This window comes from Simochromis diagramma, unplaced genomic scaffold, assembly GCF_900408965.1.
Source record: "Simochromis diagramma unplaced genomic scaffold, fSimDia1.1 OVJJ01000604.1, whole genome shotgun sequence".
Taxonomy (NCBI): Eukaryota; Metazoa; Chordata; class Actinopteri; order Cichliformes; family Cichlidae; genus Simochromis; species Simochromis diagramma.
In genome coordinates this window covers 3131575-3148691 of record NW_024387416.1, presented here as the reverse complement: position 1 = coordinate 3148691, position 17117 = coordinate 3131575, and the positions used below count along the sequence as shown (strand labels likewise).

At 40.4% G+C, this 17117-nt stretch overlaps 1 protein-coding gene across 2 annotated transcripts; it reads left to right on the top strand.

The window, feature by feature from the left end:
* Window positions 1–241: 241 nt before the first annotated feature.
* Window positions 242–16824, top strand: sepsecs (Sep (O-phosphoserine) tRNA:Sec (selenocysteine) tRNA synthase). 2 transcript variants are annotated; one of them, XM_040012320.1, is made up of 13 exons: window positions 242–431; window positions 3353–3550; window positions 6100–6213; window positions 6294–6448; window positions 8771–8889; window positions 9056–9214; window positions 9388–9541; window positions 9725–9827; window positions 9925–10054; window positions 12384–12475; window positions 14236–14329; window positions 14458–14548; window positions 16275–16824. In XM_040012320.1, exons 3-13 carry the CDS (start codon window positions 6100–6102, stop codon window positions 16501–16503), a joined length of 1440 nt encoding a protein of 479 aa, XP_039868254.1. In that variant the 5' UTR covers window positions 242–431; window positions 3353–3550; the 3' UTR covers window positions 16504–16824. The 2 variants fall into 2 exon arrangements, with proteins under 2 accessions (XP_039868254.1, XP_039868255.1); XM_040012321.1 differs by lacking the exons at window positions 242–431; window positions 3353–3550 and adding an exon at window positions 3587–3714.
* The last annotated feature ends 293 nt before the right edge of the window (window positions 16825–17117 follow it).

Below are 17117 nucleotides of genomic sequence, written 5' to 3'. Positions count from 1 at the left end.
CAGAAGTCGAGTAAGGTTTGCAGGCTTTTCTTTGTCATTTTTTTGTTCTGTTTTTTTTAAACATAACATTATTTTACTGTGGAAGTACTTGGGGATTTTTGGGAGATTCTTCAGACCGGACAGGTTTGGACGGATTTCTCCTCGGAAGATTGTCCTGCTTAATCATTGGACCAATCGGATTCCTTGCCAGCGCCCAAAGGTGCCGGAAGCCGCACTCCAGAGTTCTTTGGGGCAAAGAACACACCTCCTGCAACAGTCAGCCGCCGACAGTGCTGCTACAAAAGTGGGTGGCGGAAGGCAAACCTGTCTTTTCAACCCTGAGCCTACTTTTACTTTGACTCGCGGATGTCCGACACTGGCGGTGGATCTTGGACGACGGACACCGGAGAGAGAGAGAGCTCTACTAGTTGCAGTTTCCCACAGAGCAACAGGTAGATGTGATGATACACCTACAGGGCAGTGCCATGTGCAGGGAAGAGGAATGAAGGCCCAGTTAAGTTGTCTCATACACTACAGGAGACTCTTTCTTCTCGACTTTTCTGTTTCCTTTTTCAAGAACCACGAAAATCCTATTTTGGAAATGCCAAACTGGGTGTTTTTGGAGTTCATTTGAGATGGAGTAATCCTACCTCTTAGATCGGCGTGGCACTTGCGCTCGTTGTTTTCAGACATCCACCTTTTTAATTTTTTTAATTTATTTCCTCCCAATCTTTAAAACATCTCCAGTAACATTTTTTCATCTTCCACGCGGGAGTGGGGAACAGCATGGTGCGGACCTTGAAGCGCGGACCGTGCGGAACGTGTTACTAGACCACGGGTTCAGGAAGGAAGGCAAGATGTTGGCATAGCTGTTGAGTTGAAAACCCTGCTATGCCGACAAATTGCCATCTTTCTCTCCCCTATGCTGCCAAACAAACAGTGAATTTGTTGTTGTTGTTTTTAGATTTATTTATTTATTTTTTAGCTATACCTGCGCTCAAAACCCTCCAGGAATATATATGCATATTTTTTAAATGTCGCTTTCATTTTTGTTTTTAAAATGTGCGAACTCTTTCTATGCTGATAGAATGTGATGTATGCTGTTAAATGTGGGCTAACTGTGTATAATCTACCTGTTACTGGGGCAACCTACAGGTTCACACAGCACAGGCACTGATTATGTATACATCATTTACAGTAAGCAGACAAAACAAAATGCATGGTTTACTCTCTCTCTCTCTCTCTCACTCTGTGTGTGTGTGTGTCATAAAATTCATTACATATAATTTCACAAAAGTGTTTTTTCTTTCTGATGATTGCAAAGAAACTTTTTGGTGCAACGTTCTTATTTTTTGTCAGTGTAACATTAATCTCTTTATGACACATTCTGTTAAATATTGTTACAATTTTTTTTAAAAGTTTTTACTCGTATCCTTCCATCATCCTTTTTTTTTCCTCTCATGACCCAACTGCTTTTGTCATAATAGCGTATTTTATTCCCCCTCTGATGATTCAATAATCATCGATTATTAAATTAAAGCTTTACCTCATCCTTACAGGCAAAAATGTAACAAAGCAAGCAAAACAAGCAGCTATGTTATTTGAGTGTTTCCGTTCTATGCTTAACCTACTTCTAGCTGACAGCTGTTTTTCCTTGTTATTTTGGTAGATGAAAAGCATGGTGTATTTGCAAGGTAAGATAGCCTGTTAGATATTTAAGTGCTCAGGATTAGAGAAACAATGAAAATGTGTTGCATCTTAACTGACTTCAACCGTGAAGCGATTATCGTGGTAAGAAGAATTCGCAACATTCATATCACAACACTGAGAGAGAAAATCTGGGAAAAAAGGAGTTAGCTACTATGATATATGACAAATTTACCTGTAACTTTGCTTATTCAAAGTTTTCTTTTGGCAAATGAATCAAACTCAAAATAAAAGTGCATGGACAAGACGACAGAGTCTGTAAGCACCTGTATAATAGTATATAAGAAGAATGATTAGACAATAATATGTGATATTATCATAAGTCCATTACTGACCTGATTTTTTTGATCTTGATATTTAATTTTTAAGTATTCATTATTGTGTCAGCAAAACTTTAGTGAGTTGGTAAACCTATTTTAATCACATGTTATACTGAGTGTGTCAACATTAAATAGAAATAGATGTTCTTTCTTAACAGTTAAGTTACTGCCTCTCAGATCATGTTTGCTTTCCTGCACTGAAAAAAGACTTTTTGTACACATTCTGGAAGTGGCGGTGAATTTGCTTTGATGTTACTTATAATAGCACAGTAAGAAACACAAGGAAGTATGAGTGTATACATCATAGATTTTAACTTCAGTGCTCCCTACAGCTTTGTTTGGATTGAAACCTACACAAGTGTGATGTGTGTGTGTGTGTGTGTGTGTGTGTGTGTGTGTGTGTGTTTGTGTTTTAGTGTGTGCATAAAAAGGTAACGCTCCATATTGTTACCTTTTCTTTACAATATCTGCTTATTTGATTTTTAATGAAATTTTTACAGATGACAATTTTACCTTTATTTGTTTGTTTTCGTGGAGGCATACTTTTTTCAGTAGTATATTGGCCTATATTTCCACTACAGGACATCTTTGCTCCTGCCACACTTTGAAAGTGCCTCATTATTGGTCCTGATCTTATAATTATTTGTGGCAGCTTATTTTGATGCAACGCTGTCACAGTTTACTCATTCAGCTAATATTAGAAATAATTCTAATATCTTGACATTGTTTGAGAGCTGAAATTAAAGGACCGGCATATGATATTATTTCAAAATGCATCAGTAGTGTGAAGGAATGCAAAGGTTAAATGTAACATAACACAGGTCCTAACAGCAATCAGACTGTCAGACAGTAAAAGTTCCCACTGCCCTTTATGTGCATAAAAAATACATAAGAAATATATGTGATAGAGTGTATTTTAATGAATATGTATACAGTAACATTTGCATGTAGAACAAATTTATTGTATTTTGTTGACATTCTACATTTTTAGCAGTTAGGCTTTTTAAAAAAATAATTTTATTGTTTATTTTTCTGATATGTCTGTTATTCTGTGTCTGTTGTTATATGTCTGTTTAAAAACCACAGTTATATTTTAAAGAATGACGGTGTGTAACTGTGACTTTATTTAAGCTACTGGTTTCTGCTAAAAGTTTACTTTGACCAAAATCTTAACTTTCAAATAAAGTTAAGTGTTTTTATTTATTTACTGTAGCAATAGATAGCAATAATAATAATGAATAAAATATATATATATATATATATATATATATATATATATTCCTCATCAAAAACAGCATTTGCCATAAAAGTTAAAGCTGACCGGCTTGCACATTCTATTTCTGCAGGCGGCCACCGACCGGCTTCTCTTCTCTCTTCACGCTGGAGCATGACTTTGCACGGCGTTGACCACGTGAGCAACGCTTGGTGGTCACGTGAAGGCGTCCTGCAGTCTGTCTGTGTGCTACTTTCTCATTCAGATGTGTGCGTACATGTCTGCGGTTTGTTTGGCGTCCACGTGAAGACATTTTTTGGAAAACCGCGAGGTAAGAGCACGCACCGTGAGTTACCAGAGCGGCTCTGACGAAGATGCGCGGTGTTTTATTTTCCGGCCCGGAACACATTAGCTTAGCCTAGCTTAGCTTGGCGGAGCTAGCCTGTACTCTGTTCCTAAGCAAACTCTGGATTGAAACCAGACTTCTAGCACTGAGTAAGTTAGCACTCGTATAACACAGGGACAATTTTAGGCTCAAACGTTTAGGTAGGGCTCAGCTTCTAATGGGGAAAACATTCATTTAGTGTTACATATTGCAATTTTTACACGAATCAAATAAGAATAGTTAATGCATATATGATATATATAGCTAATACAGCGCTGTAACTATCACGAGTCGTATACCACGAGATATTTTATAAAGAAAATAAATAATGACATAAACTGCAATCGTCAATTCGTTAGAAGGATGACGATTGCAGGTGATTTAAACAGGTCATTTCACTTGCACCTGCTTTAGGGTGGATCCGTAAACCTGAGGGAAAGGCTCAGTCATGGTGACCAGAGTTTTCCTGAGTAAGGCGGAAACCTATTTGCTGCAAAGCACATGTGACGTTAAACATGCACAACATTGTTTCAGCCTCTTAACAGAAAGACTGCCACTCCATGTACCTGTACAAGAAGCAATCTGATAATAAAGTTGCTTTTACATACAGGTTTTTGAATACAAAGCCTCATTTTGCTGTAAGGACTCAACAGAGGGCATTAGGCATCCCATTTCAAGTGTGCTACTGAAAAGTTTTCCATTTAATTTCACTACCTGTAAATAAGGTAAATGAACATAGTATTTGTGACATAAGTCACTGAAAGGTTTGGAAGAATCCACATTTAGCACACTGCTTAGTTATGTGAAACATTAATCAGTGAATGCAAGCAAAACAGAAGGCACCCTGGCTTGATAACAGCGTGGTAGACTTTGGTCACTCATCCGCTCTTACTGGTGTCTCTTCACTGACATCATCCTACTTTTATCCTCACTCCCCGTCTCTATTTTCCTCTTAGTCTTTGTGCTGTCATTAAAAAGTACATGTAACACTGAAACAGTATTTAAAACCCAGTGAAAGGCATAAACTGATCCATATTAATTATCCATCTATGTCAATTGCAATGTTCAGATTCAGTATTGCACTGATACTGATATATGAGGTAAAGCAGCGGCCCCCAACCTTTTTTGTGCCACGAACCGGTTTAATGTCAGACAGTATTTTCACGGACCTTCTTTAATGTGTCACAGATAAATACAACAAAATAAAATGATACGACCAAGACAGCAACTGTGGTATTTTGTAAATATAATAATAAACACGAATTCACTGTGTAATTGTGTAACTTTATTAGCAGCGTCCTCCTGAAATGCACCAACAACATTGAGAGTAACATCCCCCTCTCTGCCCCTTAATGCTCTCTGGTCACTATGGTAATGCGTAAATATTTATTTCAAAATAAGACACACAATTACAACACGGGAAAAGACCCAGGGATAAAGTTCACACCCGAGCCTCAACTCTCACGGCCCGGTAACAAACGACTCCGGTCCGTGGCCCGGGGGTTTGGGGACCGCTGAGGTAAAGCCCTCTTGACTTTCTCTCATTAGAATCCAGTTATATGTTAGTTTGTTTTAATCATTTATTTTAGAAAACACATTTATCAATTCATGAAAAAAATAATTTGTAATAAACTGTAGTTTCTTTAAATTAGTTCTTTAAATAAACAAGCTTAACTCCACCAGAATAGGAAACTTTGACAAAGTGAAAAAAACTGGCTCATCATCTCTATTCTAGACTATATTAGCTAACATTTGTGACACTATTTTGAGAATAAATATACTTAACGGTAATGACCCTGCAGCATCGGAAAAATTTGCACTTTTGCTTGCTAACGTTTCAGTTGGTGTTTTAAATCCGTGCCGGCTTGTGTCGTGAAATTACTTCTTCATCTCCTTTCTGTCACGAATTTCATCATAATATTGGGAATGCTGGGCTTTTAAACCTGTTCTCCTTCTAATCTGATGTCTCTGATAGACGTTTTTCGGAATATAACCTTAGAAAAAGATGTCTAATAATATTAAAATATGTTATTAATACGGTTATTTTTAGGGGTGCTAAGATAAAATTTAGGGATGCGTTGGTAAAAAGGTCTGGTGTAACTTTGGCATTTTTAACAAACCTGTCCCTTTATAAAACATTGAATGAGCAGTTCGTCATGAGCTTCGTGCGATAATAATTAGTAAACTTACCTAATGATCGCGAAAGTTAAGAGTTACAGTAAAAACACATCCTTGGTGCCAGTGTGAAGGAACGGAAACTGAGGAGTGTTTCGCTCCTACAACAGGAAGAAGCCACATTACCGCAGTTTGGCCTTTATGAACATAAACAGACGATTTTGTCAAAGCTTGAAGCAAAAGTGAAAGATTTCAAACCTTTTCACTTTTCATAAATGTTATTATTTTCCCCTATTGGTTAATTTTGAGAAATAAGCATTTGTAGAACGGTTTGGACACCCACTGCACTGACTTACCACAAAGTTGTGTGTTTAACACAGATGAACAGCGACAACTTTAACCTGAGCGAGAAGATTGTGTCACCTTCCTACATCCGTCAGGGATCGCAGGCTCGCCGTGGCCATGAGCAACTCATCAGACAGTTACTGGAACAAGTACGCTCAAAGCTTTCTTTTGTTTCCTCATACCACTGCAGTGAAGACACTTCCTCTTTCATGTTGTGTGTGTGTTGCAGGGAAAGTGTCCCGAGGAGGGATGGAGCGAGAGCACTGTTGAGCTCTTCCTCAGCGAGCTAGCTGTGATGGACAGCAACAACTTCTTGGGTAACTGTGGAGTAGGAGAGAGAGAAGGCCGGGTGGCATCCAGCCTTGTGGCAAGACGACATTACAGGTTCAAGTTTGCCCGCCAGGCCTTATGCGTTATTAACGATTCACTTTTAAACCCCGACTGATGGACTGTGAGGCAGATAAAAAGCAAGCGGATCTTTTGTTGTTGTTGTTTTGTCTCTACGACAAATATTTCGTAGTGCAGGATTGTGCTTAAAGCGAGTCTGATTTAGAATAGTTGGAAGAAAAACTTAGTGAATACTCTGCGCCCATCTCTGTCACACTTGGAGACACACTTTTTTATGTTGGCTACATACATCACCACAGTGGATTTTAAATAAGACAATCAAGATGTGATTGAAGTTAAAACTTTCATTTTTAATTTAAAAAAAAAGTATTTTAAATATTTTGCTTTAACTGTTTAGGAAATAGTTGGATTAAAATCTTTTGCCGTCAGTAACTGGATGAAGTGTAAAAGCCATGGACATGGTCTTCTCTTCTCGGTCAGGCCTTTACCTCAGCCACCTTCAGTTTGTGCTTAAGTAACTGAAAAGCTGCTCTGTTGGGCTACGATCAGATGACCACCTTGGCGATTTAGGAATATCCAGTTTCTTTGCCATGAGAAACTCTTGGTTGCTCTTGCAGTGTGCATTGATTCAACATCTATTTGCAATGTTACGTACTCGATTCCTTTGGCAGCTATGCAGTACAGTACTGCTACTCTGCCGTACATGCTGGTTTCATCTGTCCCAGGATTTTCTCCATGTCCGTGCTGGCTCTGTTAGATGCTTTCTTGTAAAGTCTGTTCTTCCCGTTCTTGAGTGTAACCAGCAGCACATCACTGTAAACCCTCCATATTTCTGTTCATAAATGCATCTCTTGATTTTGGACTTTGTCAACGATATGCCTACCTCCTTGAGCGTTTTTCATTTGACTTGAAGTTGTGAAGTTTTTTTCTTAGCTATGAAAAGAATTTGAAATATTTCCTAATTATAGTCTGTGCTCTTTAAGGCCTTTTGGTGTTGCTGGGGTGATCAGTGCATGGCTTCTTTCTAAGAGTGTGCCAGATTGTTGAATGACAGCTAAAAATAAAGAAAAAGATTTTCCACATCTTTGACATTAAGAGTTCCAGTGCACAGATACCACATTTTTTTGTTAAACCCCTTGAATTAAAGTTAAACATCTAAAGTTAACTGACACTCTGATTGTCACTGTGGTGGTATATAGAGGCAAAACTACAAAATCTGTGTCATCATCCACATGATTATGGGTCTGACCGTCAGCCATAAATTGGTTTGAGGTCAGGATGCTGACTCGGCCGTTCCAAAACCATGATTTTCTTTGTTTCAGCCTCTGTGTGTTTTGTTTAATTGTTTTATTGCGTGCACCAAGCTTTTCTTGTTCTAAAGTTATCTTTTAAAATGTATTTTATGAGGCTTACACGTTGCTCTGCAGTTTTGTTGTGATTCTTTGTCACCTCCAAACTTGGTGTGATCCTAGGGAGAATTGGGGGAGCTGTGCTATACACACTTCAGACCTCATTTCCTTAACAGGAACACTTGATTCCAGGTTGCTTTTGGGGAATGGCTAACTGACATGAAAACTTTTTGTGTGTTATTAGTTAAAAAAGACTTATGTTTGCTTTTTGAACACATTTCATGAATAATAAGTGCAAAACCTTTTGTAATTCTAATAGATTTTGTTGCAGTTTGTCTGTAACGAGGTAAAAGCACCTATACTGATATACAGATAAGGACAAAATTATTAGCCCCCTTATGAAATGTAATTGGCCTTTTTAACAGAACAAGTGATTTTCAATGTAGCATTTATCTGAAGTTTTCTTCAGTAAACAAACTTTACCGGGGTGAATATTATTAGCCCCCTGAAAATCAAGGATGTGCTTTAACTTTGTTAAACGCTCACTGCTTGTAAAATCAAGGTAAAACTGAAAGTTTTCTTCCAATTTACATACAGTATAAAAACGTCGGAGTTTGAGCTGTCACTTGAAAAAGCATCATTCCAAAAACAATAAGTTTAGAGAAAAGGATTTGTTGCAGGAGATGGATAATGATTTTATTTATTTGTGCAAAGTAACATGAGCGTCCAAAGTAAAACAGGATGTTTGAATATGCTGCTTTTAACAAAAGAAGGAAAAAAAGAAATTGCTTGCTCTGTTTACCTGGGCTTTCGAAATACTTAATAAAACAAGGATGTTTCATAGGGGAGCTAATAATTCTGTCCTCACCTGTATCTGTGGGTTTTTTTTTAAATTGGCCTTGCACGCAGATTTATTACACTGGGCTGTGAAATGTCAGCTTTGTGCTCATCACGGAGTTTAGGAGGTCGTTTAACTGCTCGTGTTGTGACATCCAGCTGTTTTGTCTAGGCTGATCCACGGCATCGGCCGGTCAGGTGACATCGCTGCTATTCAGCCTAAAGCTGCAGGATCCAGTCTGCTTAACAAACTGACCAACTCAGTTGTCCTGGATGTTTTAAAGCTTGCAGGTGTGTAGATCTTATCAGTTACACTAGTATTTGTGATAAGGTAGATGTTAAATTTTGCCTTTTCCTCCCAAATGTCCACTTGGTAAAGTGTATGGAAGTCTTTCTGTAGAATTAACGAAAGGTTTCGAAGTCTTATTTTCAGTTGTCTGCTGCTTGTGCGTTACAGGTGTCCGGAGTGTGGCCAGCTGCTTCGTGGTACCCATGGCTACAGGGATGAGTTTGACTCTCTGCTTTCTGACCCTTCGTCACAGGAGACCCAAAGCTCGCTACATCATTTGGCCTCGCATCGACCAGAAGTCCTGTTTCAAGTCTATGATCACAGCAGGTGACCATATGACTCGTATCCAGTGTCCTGTCAACCTTACATCCTGATCAGCGAGCATGTCTGTGTTTGAAATGTCATTGATCTTGAAGGGATATCAGATTAATTATGAAAGTGTTTCACTTTATTGCCATCTTTAAATCGTTTGCTTACATTAAGACTTACTGTTTTCTCAGGCTTTGAACCTGTGGTCGTGGAGAATGTGCTCGAGGGTGATGAGCTGCGGACAGATTTGGAAGCAGTTGAACGCAAGATTGAGGAGCTCGGAGCTGAAAATATCCTTTGTGTTCATTCAACGACTTCTTGCTTCGCCCCACGGGTCCCTGACAGGTCTTGTAAGCTTTCATTCATGCCCTCAGGTTTTATTATGTCATGTTATGTATATGTTGATGTAGGCTGCCTGCAGGATTTCTTACTTTCAAAGGAAACATAATGTATGTTGCTTGTTTTGGCTCATGGTGTGGGAATAAGGTATGCACCATTTCTAATACTGTTTGTTTTGGGGTCTTGCAGGCTTGAGGAGCTGTCATCTCTCTGCAGCAAGCATGACATCCCCCACATAGTTAACAATGCATATGGCGTACAGTCGTCCAAATGCATGCACCTCATTCAGCAGGTATCAACACTCTTCACTGCACAGTGCATGTAGCAAGTTGATCTGGAGCTCACCTTTGAATGCTACGATGTGATTTTCTCGGATTGTCTGTCATCAGGGCGCTCGTGTGGGAAGAATCGATGCCTTTGTACAGAGCCTGGACAAGAACTTTATGGTTCCAGTAGGTGGTGCTATAATTGCAGGCTTTGATGAGTCGTTCATACAGGAGATAAGCAAGATGTACCCAGGTGAGTGTTAACGCTCACTGGTATGAAACAATAACCAGCTGGGCATGTGTACCCATGCAGATTTGTGTATTTACATAAAAGCAAATGTTTTGAAAGTTTCAAAGTGTAGAGCACAGTTTTTAGTTTTTATGCACTGCCATATTTTAGTAAATTGGTAATAAAGCATGAAAATGTTTGAATGATTCGTTTTCATGCTTAAACATAAGATGACTGTTCACAAACATAAAAATCCTGCAGCCCACTTTGTGTTTATTGTGCCCTACTCTGATTGATTAGCACGCAGGGCTGCAATCAAGCATTTTATTCTTGATCTTTTGTTGATTTCCTTGTTCAGGGTGCTACAATCATAAAGCAGTAAAGTCCCCGTCGTTTCTCTATTAGCTCTGAGGACTTGTTAACATGTAAATGTTTAATAATAAATATATTACAGTAATTGGAAATGAAAAGAAAAAAGTCCGGAGTCCATCGAGAGACACTGGGCTATAAAATGGGATAACTGATGTAGTATGAAGAAACAGGGTCTTGTTGTTGTTTTTGTTCTTTTTTGTTGTTGTTTGTTTAACTTCAAACCTATTCAGCACAAATTTCCCTCTTTCCTACTTTTTCTTCTTGCCCCGAGACTGCAAAGACAACCGCATTGTTCCCGTTCTAAATGGTAGATCCATGATTTCTAACAAAATCTCACCACTAGTGCATTTTAACCATCATCGCTGAAACTGGGGTGCATTTCATTGGGACTGTTGATGTCCCCATGGTAACTGAATTCGCTACAATCCTACCTGCACTGTTCTCACACTGTCACAAATCCATCCAATCAGAGATGGTATGAACTTTGCACGAGGGAACTGGGAGGTTAAAGGCCAATGTTTGAACCAGCTGCACTGGACAAATGTGTTGTCACTGCCATCAGATAATATCTAGAGAAGTTCATTGATGTGCTTTTTAAACATTTTGGGTAACTCTCAGAAAGCAGCAGTAAGACTGTGCACTGCTCTGTGTGACTAATCGGAATCTGCCTAAGCCAGCTTTTCACTTTGGTTTATTTGTTTAATTTTCTCATGCTGCAGTCGAGCTTCTGTCAGTGCTTGGAAAGTGTCCAGCTCTGATACCTTCCACTAACTGTCATCTGTGGGTATACTGTTACACATTTTCTTTTCTGTCAGGCCAAATCTGAACTGGAGTTATACCAGCTCATAGAAAAATGACACCAGGCCCGCTGTAGAAATGCACAGGACTTTGCATTCAAAACACTTTAGGTTCATCCCGCCAGCAATCAGACCGATGAACCCTCAGTAACCCCGGCAAACGTCTTATTTTATTTTGGGTTTTTAGTTTCTTTACTTGTCAAAAAGACACTAAATTATTTCACCAAAACCTCAAACTATCAGGGTCAAACTTATTACCCGATACTCCAGTGGGATTCAACTCAGGGCTTTATGCAGGCCAGTCAGGAGTGACGTATGTTTTGATTTGTTGTTGTGCTGGAAGTCAAAGCGATGCTGACTGCTTGAGGTTTTTTTCCTGCCACCCTGATGAGATCACAGTTCCAGACACATTGCAGCGTCCCCGCAGCAAAATACTCCCACCACCGTGTTTCACTTTGGGGACTGTTCTTTGGGTCGTATGCCTCTCCCTCCAAACACGAGCAGCGTCTCTGCAGACAAACAGCTGTAGTTTAATCTCATCTAACCAAAGCCGCGCTTCCAGTATGCATAGTCTTCCTCCAGGCTATTGCTGGGATAGTCCAGTCTGGCTTGAATGTGACTCTTCTGACAACGTGGAGATTTTCTCTGTCTGAAATCTCGAAGTCAACAAAGACACTGCGTTTAGTTGTCGTGCAGCTTCCCTGCCTGGACGTCTGTGTCCTGAGCTCCATCGCCCTTCTACAGTCCTCGACACACTGCTCTGAGGCTCTTGATGCTTAACAGCGTATTTGAAGCATATGAATGTCAAAAACTGTGTTTAAAAGCCTGCACTCATCTTCTTTTACTCTCCTGCCCTTTCTAATTGATCCCAGAGGTAGATGTGTGAAGCACAAGCCGGCTAACTCATTCACCAATGTGTCAGCAGCTGTTCTGGGGCATTTTAGACACATCTCACTCTAATTTTCTTTCAAGAGTCTTTTAAATGTTTTCCTTCCTACCTCTGCTGGGCTTGTTGTGTACTGTGTGAAGAAACTAGTGTGTTTAGAAATGTTATGTTATGTTTAAATCCTGTCAGGGGGCTAATAATTTTATCCTCATCTGTATAAGTCAAATTGGATTGTTGTTAAACATTAATAACAATGCTTCTAGTTCAGTTTGACAGCAGCTTCTGGCTTCTCTTCCAGGGAGAGCATCAGCCTCACCTTCCCTCGACGTCCTCATTACCCTTCTCACGCTGGGAGTCTGTGGCTATAAGAAATACTTGTCAGAAAGAAAGGTGAGAGTGGTGCACACGTCACCTTTTTATACGGCTAAAAATAGTTCCTCACTTAGTTAAACGTGGCTGTTATGTCTGCTGGATGTTTCCAACATGTATGATGAGAACATTCGGGGACTGCAGGAGTATCAGGTGTATATTGTAGTCGGTCTGAAAATGTCTCCGTGCCGTGTCAGCGTCTTTCCTACTAAAAATGGCAATAACTTATATAAGTTGTATTGAGTTGCAGTTGGCTATATGTTACAGTTTTCTGTGTGTGTGTCCTTTTTTGCTTCACCTGCGTTCTCACTGATGATAGAGACTGTGGACCTGAGTGTAGTGAGCTCTGTGAAGGAAGGAGTCCACTATAGAAAGATAAAATTGATTCTTTGAGAGTTTGAGAAAACCTCCCCTGGTGGCTTCCTGCTTTAAAGCAGAGTTGCTCACAATGCAGCATCCTCCTCTTTAGATGATCGGCACTGCAGCATTCTCTCTCCTCTAAACTGCTGCTGCACCGTAAATGTGCTGCAACTGAGAGAATCTGTTTGTCCTCACACTCAGAGCACAGAAACTCGAAAAGGAATAACACTTTAAAGTAGAAGTTTTTTTAGAAATTACCCCGGATTCATTTATAGAAATTACACGTATTTAAAAATGATGCCATACAATACTCAAAGTGGGATATCGGTGTACAACCTAATCCGTAGCTGAAATGTATACCTAGGAGATTCCTGTGGCCTCTTGCCTGACCCGACACACCATCAGAGCTTATTGATTCCTCTCGGTCCACTTTATGCATAATTAATGTACAGAACCATTTTTTTCCCCATAGAGTCTGCAGAACGTCTCTCCCAGAATCACGAGCTTTTAATAATTCAAGCGTTTCATCTGTTTAGGTTCATTTACTGCCTCGTGTGTACCACCGGTTTAGATAATGTCTGCATAATGAAAAGAAGAAACGGGTGATGCGCGTGCCTTTGTTTTAGTCGGGGCGGCCTTTGACTCGTCACAAACACAAACTTATTGTCCTGCACTCTCACCACCACTTACGCTGTTCTCCTCCTGCAGCATAATAAAGTCATCCTTTGTTATTAGAGGACAATGGACACTTAGAGACACTTGACATCATTGAAATGCTGTTTGTGTTTGACTCTTGACAGGGAAAATATTTTCCCTCTTGATGCTTTCAAACAAGGACAGTATGAGTCAGCAGAGTGTGCCCTCGCTCACACATACAGACGCAGTGAAAAGAGCTTCTTTGGGGAATCTGGAGCTGGTAGCTAGCAACAAACGCACTGTGTTTAGTTGTCGTGTAGCTTCCCTGTTTGAACGTTTGTGTCCTGAACATCATCGTTCTATTTCAGTCTTCCACACGCTGCTCTGAGACTCTCGGTGCTTAATCAGCGTATTTGAAGCATGTGGATATCAAAAACTGTGTTTAAGAGCCTGCAGTCCTCTTCTTTTACTCCCCTGGCCTCTCTAATTGATCCCAGAGGTGGATGTGTTAAGAACAAGCTGGACAGGAAATGAACATAGTGCTTGTACTGAAGCTTAGAGAGAAACAGACACACATACAGGGTCAGGCAAATAGGGAAGAGTTTGGTCATGCATCCACCTGCTTTGTTGGAAGATTTGCTTGATTAGCAATAAAACCAAGGCTGCTGCTGCTGTTAAAATAAGGCTGTGTCTGTATGCAAAAAGGAGTATTGTAGTGCTATTTATAGATCTTGTGTGTTGTCCTGTGTCTTCATCCTTCTTGTGTGTATCGGCATGGTGTGCAGGAGATTTATTCGTTCCTGGCTGAGCAGCTGAAGAGTCTGGCTTCTGCACACGGGGAGAGGTTGCTTCACACCCCGCACAACCCCATTTCTCTGGGTAAGCTCAAAGTGCTGGTTAGGTATCAATTGATCCTCACTCTGCTTTTCTGAAATGGCATAAGTCTTTCTGGCTTTGCGTTTGGTCTCAGATGTTTACTGACCTCACTATGCGCCTCTCTCTTCCAGCCATGTCTCTAGATGGTCTCCAGGCCAACAGCGACAAGGCGGTGACTCAGCTAGGATCCATGTTGTTCACCCGACAAGTGTCAGGAGCCAGGTAAGGCCATGTTGATGATGTGGCCTGGAAATGGACATGGAGGGGGGAGAGAGAGAATAACAGGATAGGGGAGTGTGTGTGTGTGTTTGAGTGGGTTTAGAAAGATGTTGCATTTTGCTCGGCAAAATCAGCAATCAGGCAGATGGATCTGCTGAATACTGAGCAGCGGAAACTACTTTAGAAAATTAAGACAGCCCTTCCTATCACAGCCGCATCCTAAATAAAACAGGATGTTTCCATTAGATGTTGAAGGATGTGGTCTCCTCTGGGGCAGCGGGCACCAGCTCTGAAAGCAGCAGCATTAGTGAGGAGGATTTGTCAGTTTTTAACTGTTTCGTTCTCACTCTGTCACATGAATCGATGGATCTGCATAAATACACAATTTCAAATTAGGAGCATGGCCCCCACCACCCCCGCACATTTCATTTTGTGTTTTTTCTCTTTATAGTTTTCAATCGTGCATGAGAGCTAATCTAAATATTTTATATATCCAGAATAAAAGATTTATTTGGGTCATTCTGTCACGATTGTTTATAGTGTTGTTTGGAATTTAATGCTCCCAGTTGGATTTTTCCAAGGTCCTAGTGTGAAGCGTAGTCAATTGTTTTAGCCTTGTACGTCCTGAGCATGTTGTGTTTTCATAAAAGAAAAGAAATGTTTAAGATTTGAGTTTCGTGAACAGTTTGCAGCTGTGGACGTGGCATTAAATGAAATGCTCTCAGAGCCAAACATGAATGGGAGGCACCCGGCTTTGCATTTTCACATCAGTAGTGAGCTTTTCTCTTCTCCAGCTGAAGAGATTAATAGAGATCTTCATCTGATTCTAGTGCATTCTGCTGCCATTGTGCTGCGTGCACAGTCCTTATAGCTGGGCAGTAATTGATTTCACATTAAAGTGAGTCTAAACTCTGCTGACAGTGGTGAAACCTTGCCAGAATTTATGGCCACGATTATTATTTACAGTATTGCAGTTGAAACCAGGTGAAGTCCCCGCACATCCTGGTCCAGCACATTTCAAAGGTGCTCTGTTGGATTGAGATCTGGGGACTCTGAGCTCAGCTCATTTTCATGTTCAAGAACTCCGTTTGAGATATTTTGAGCTTCATGACGTGTTGTAAGCAGCCCTCAGAAGATGGGTCCTGCACACTGTGATCCTAAAGGGATTCACGTGGTCAGCAACAATACTTATTGTAAGCTAAAGTTTTTAAACAATGCTTATTTGGTACTAAGCGGCCCAAAGTATGCCAAGAACCCACCACCAGCTGCCTGAACAAAGCAGGATGGATCATGTTGTTTATGACAAATTCTGACCCTACCATCTGAATGTTGGGCGTATGGTTGTGTGGGAAGATTCCAGCAGATCAGCAGTTTCTGAAATACTCAGACCAGCCCATCTGGCACCGACAAACACGTCACATTCAAAGCATCTTAAATCACCATTCTTCCCAGTTCTGATGCAGAGTTTGAACTTCACCAGGCCTTCTTCCTAAATTCTCTGAGTTTCTGCCATGTGACTGGCTGATTAGATATTTGCTTTAACAAGCACTTGAACAGGTGTACCTAATTAAGTGGCCCATGAGTGTACATTGCAGTGTTGGTTTTATTTGTGAGACATGTTGATCTGCGGTAAATATTGCATAAAATAAAGAGGTTATTTTTGTTGTTTTTTTTAAATTATTGTTAAAATCCCGTTGCTCTGTGTTACTATGTTCACTCGTGTTTCCAGGGTGATACCACTGGGCAAGGAGCAGACCGTAAGCGGACACACGTTTCGCGGGTTTATGTCCCACTCGGAGTCGTACCCCTGTCCTTACCTCAACGCTGCCTCCGCTGTGGGTATCACTCGAGAAGATGTGACGTTCTGCATCAAAAGGCTCGACAAATGCCTGAAAACTCTGAAGAAAGAGGGCGGTGCGGTGTCTTCGTCGGACCAAGAGGTCTCTATAGGAGAGTGACTGAACTGAGGCTGAACATTTCAACAGGAAGACTTTGACCTTGTGCTGCCCTCATGCAGTTCTTTCTGATTTGGACTGTGTGTTTGTGTTATGAGTCATTACTTCTGGCAGTGAAACACTGTCCAGGTGGTCATAAACCAAAATGATGCAAGCACGTGTCACTGATTAATTCCCTCATCAAGTGATAATAGGACAAAACGTGCATACACATGCTGCTTAGGAGCATCTGGTCATAGACCAAATGTATGCAAAGACTGTTGTTGACTGTGTATGTTTAACTTTAATTTAAAGCTAATTACACATCCAGCCTTTACAAAAGGACCTCTCATGTGTCTCTTCTTTCTTTCACTTTGAAAACCATCTCTTTTTCTCGTACACTTCCCCCCTCATCGTTACATAAAATAGTGCATCTCTGTAATGTCATATGTTTTACCATGCCTTCTCCAGTGTACGGTAACGTGATGCCAACGGTACTGAGCCATTAACTCTGTCTGAACCCTTTTTATTCAATAAGCTCATTTATTTTTAGGCTCTGCAACAGATCACACAGAGCAGATAATCAATGATGTACATCAAGCACAGATCACTCACGTGTCCAGCAAAACAAATACTCA

Excerpts from the sequence above, each read along its gene's own strand:
- sepsecs (XM_040012320.1), top strand. The coding sequence starts at position 6,100 with ATGAACAGCGACAACTTTAACCTGAGCGAGAAGATTGTGTCACCTTCC. Across the intron at positions 9,215-9,387 it reads CAAGTCTATGATCACAGCAG|GCTTTGAACCTGTGGTCGTG; the intron begins GTGACCATATGA and ends CTGTTTTCTCAG. Across the intron at positions 12,476-14,235 it reads AATACTTGTCAGAAAGAAAG|GAGATTTATTCGTTCCTGGC; the intron begins GTGAGAGTGGTG and ends CATGGTGTGCAG.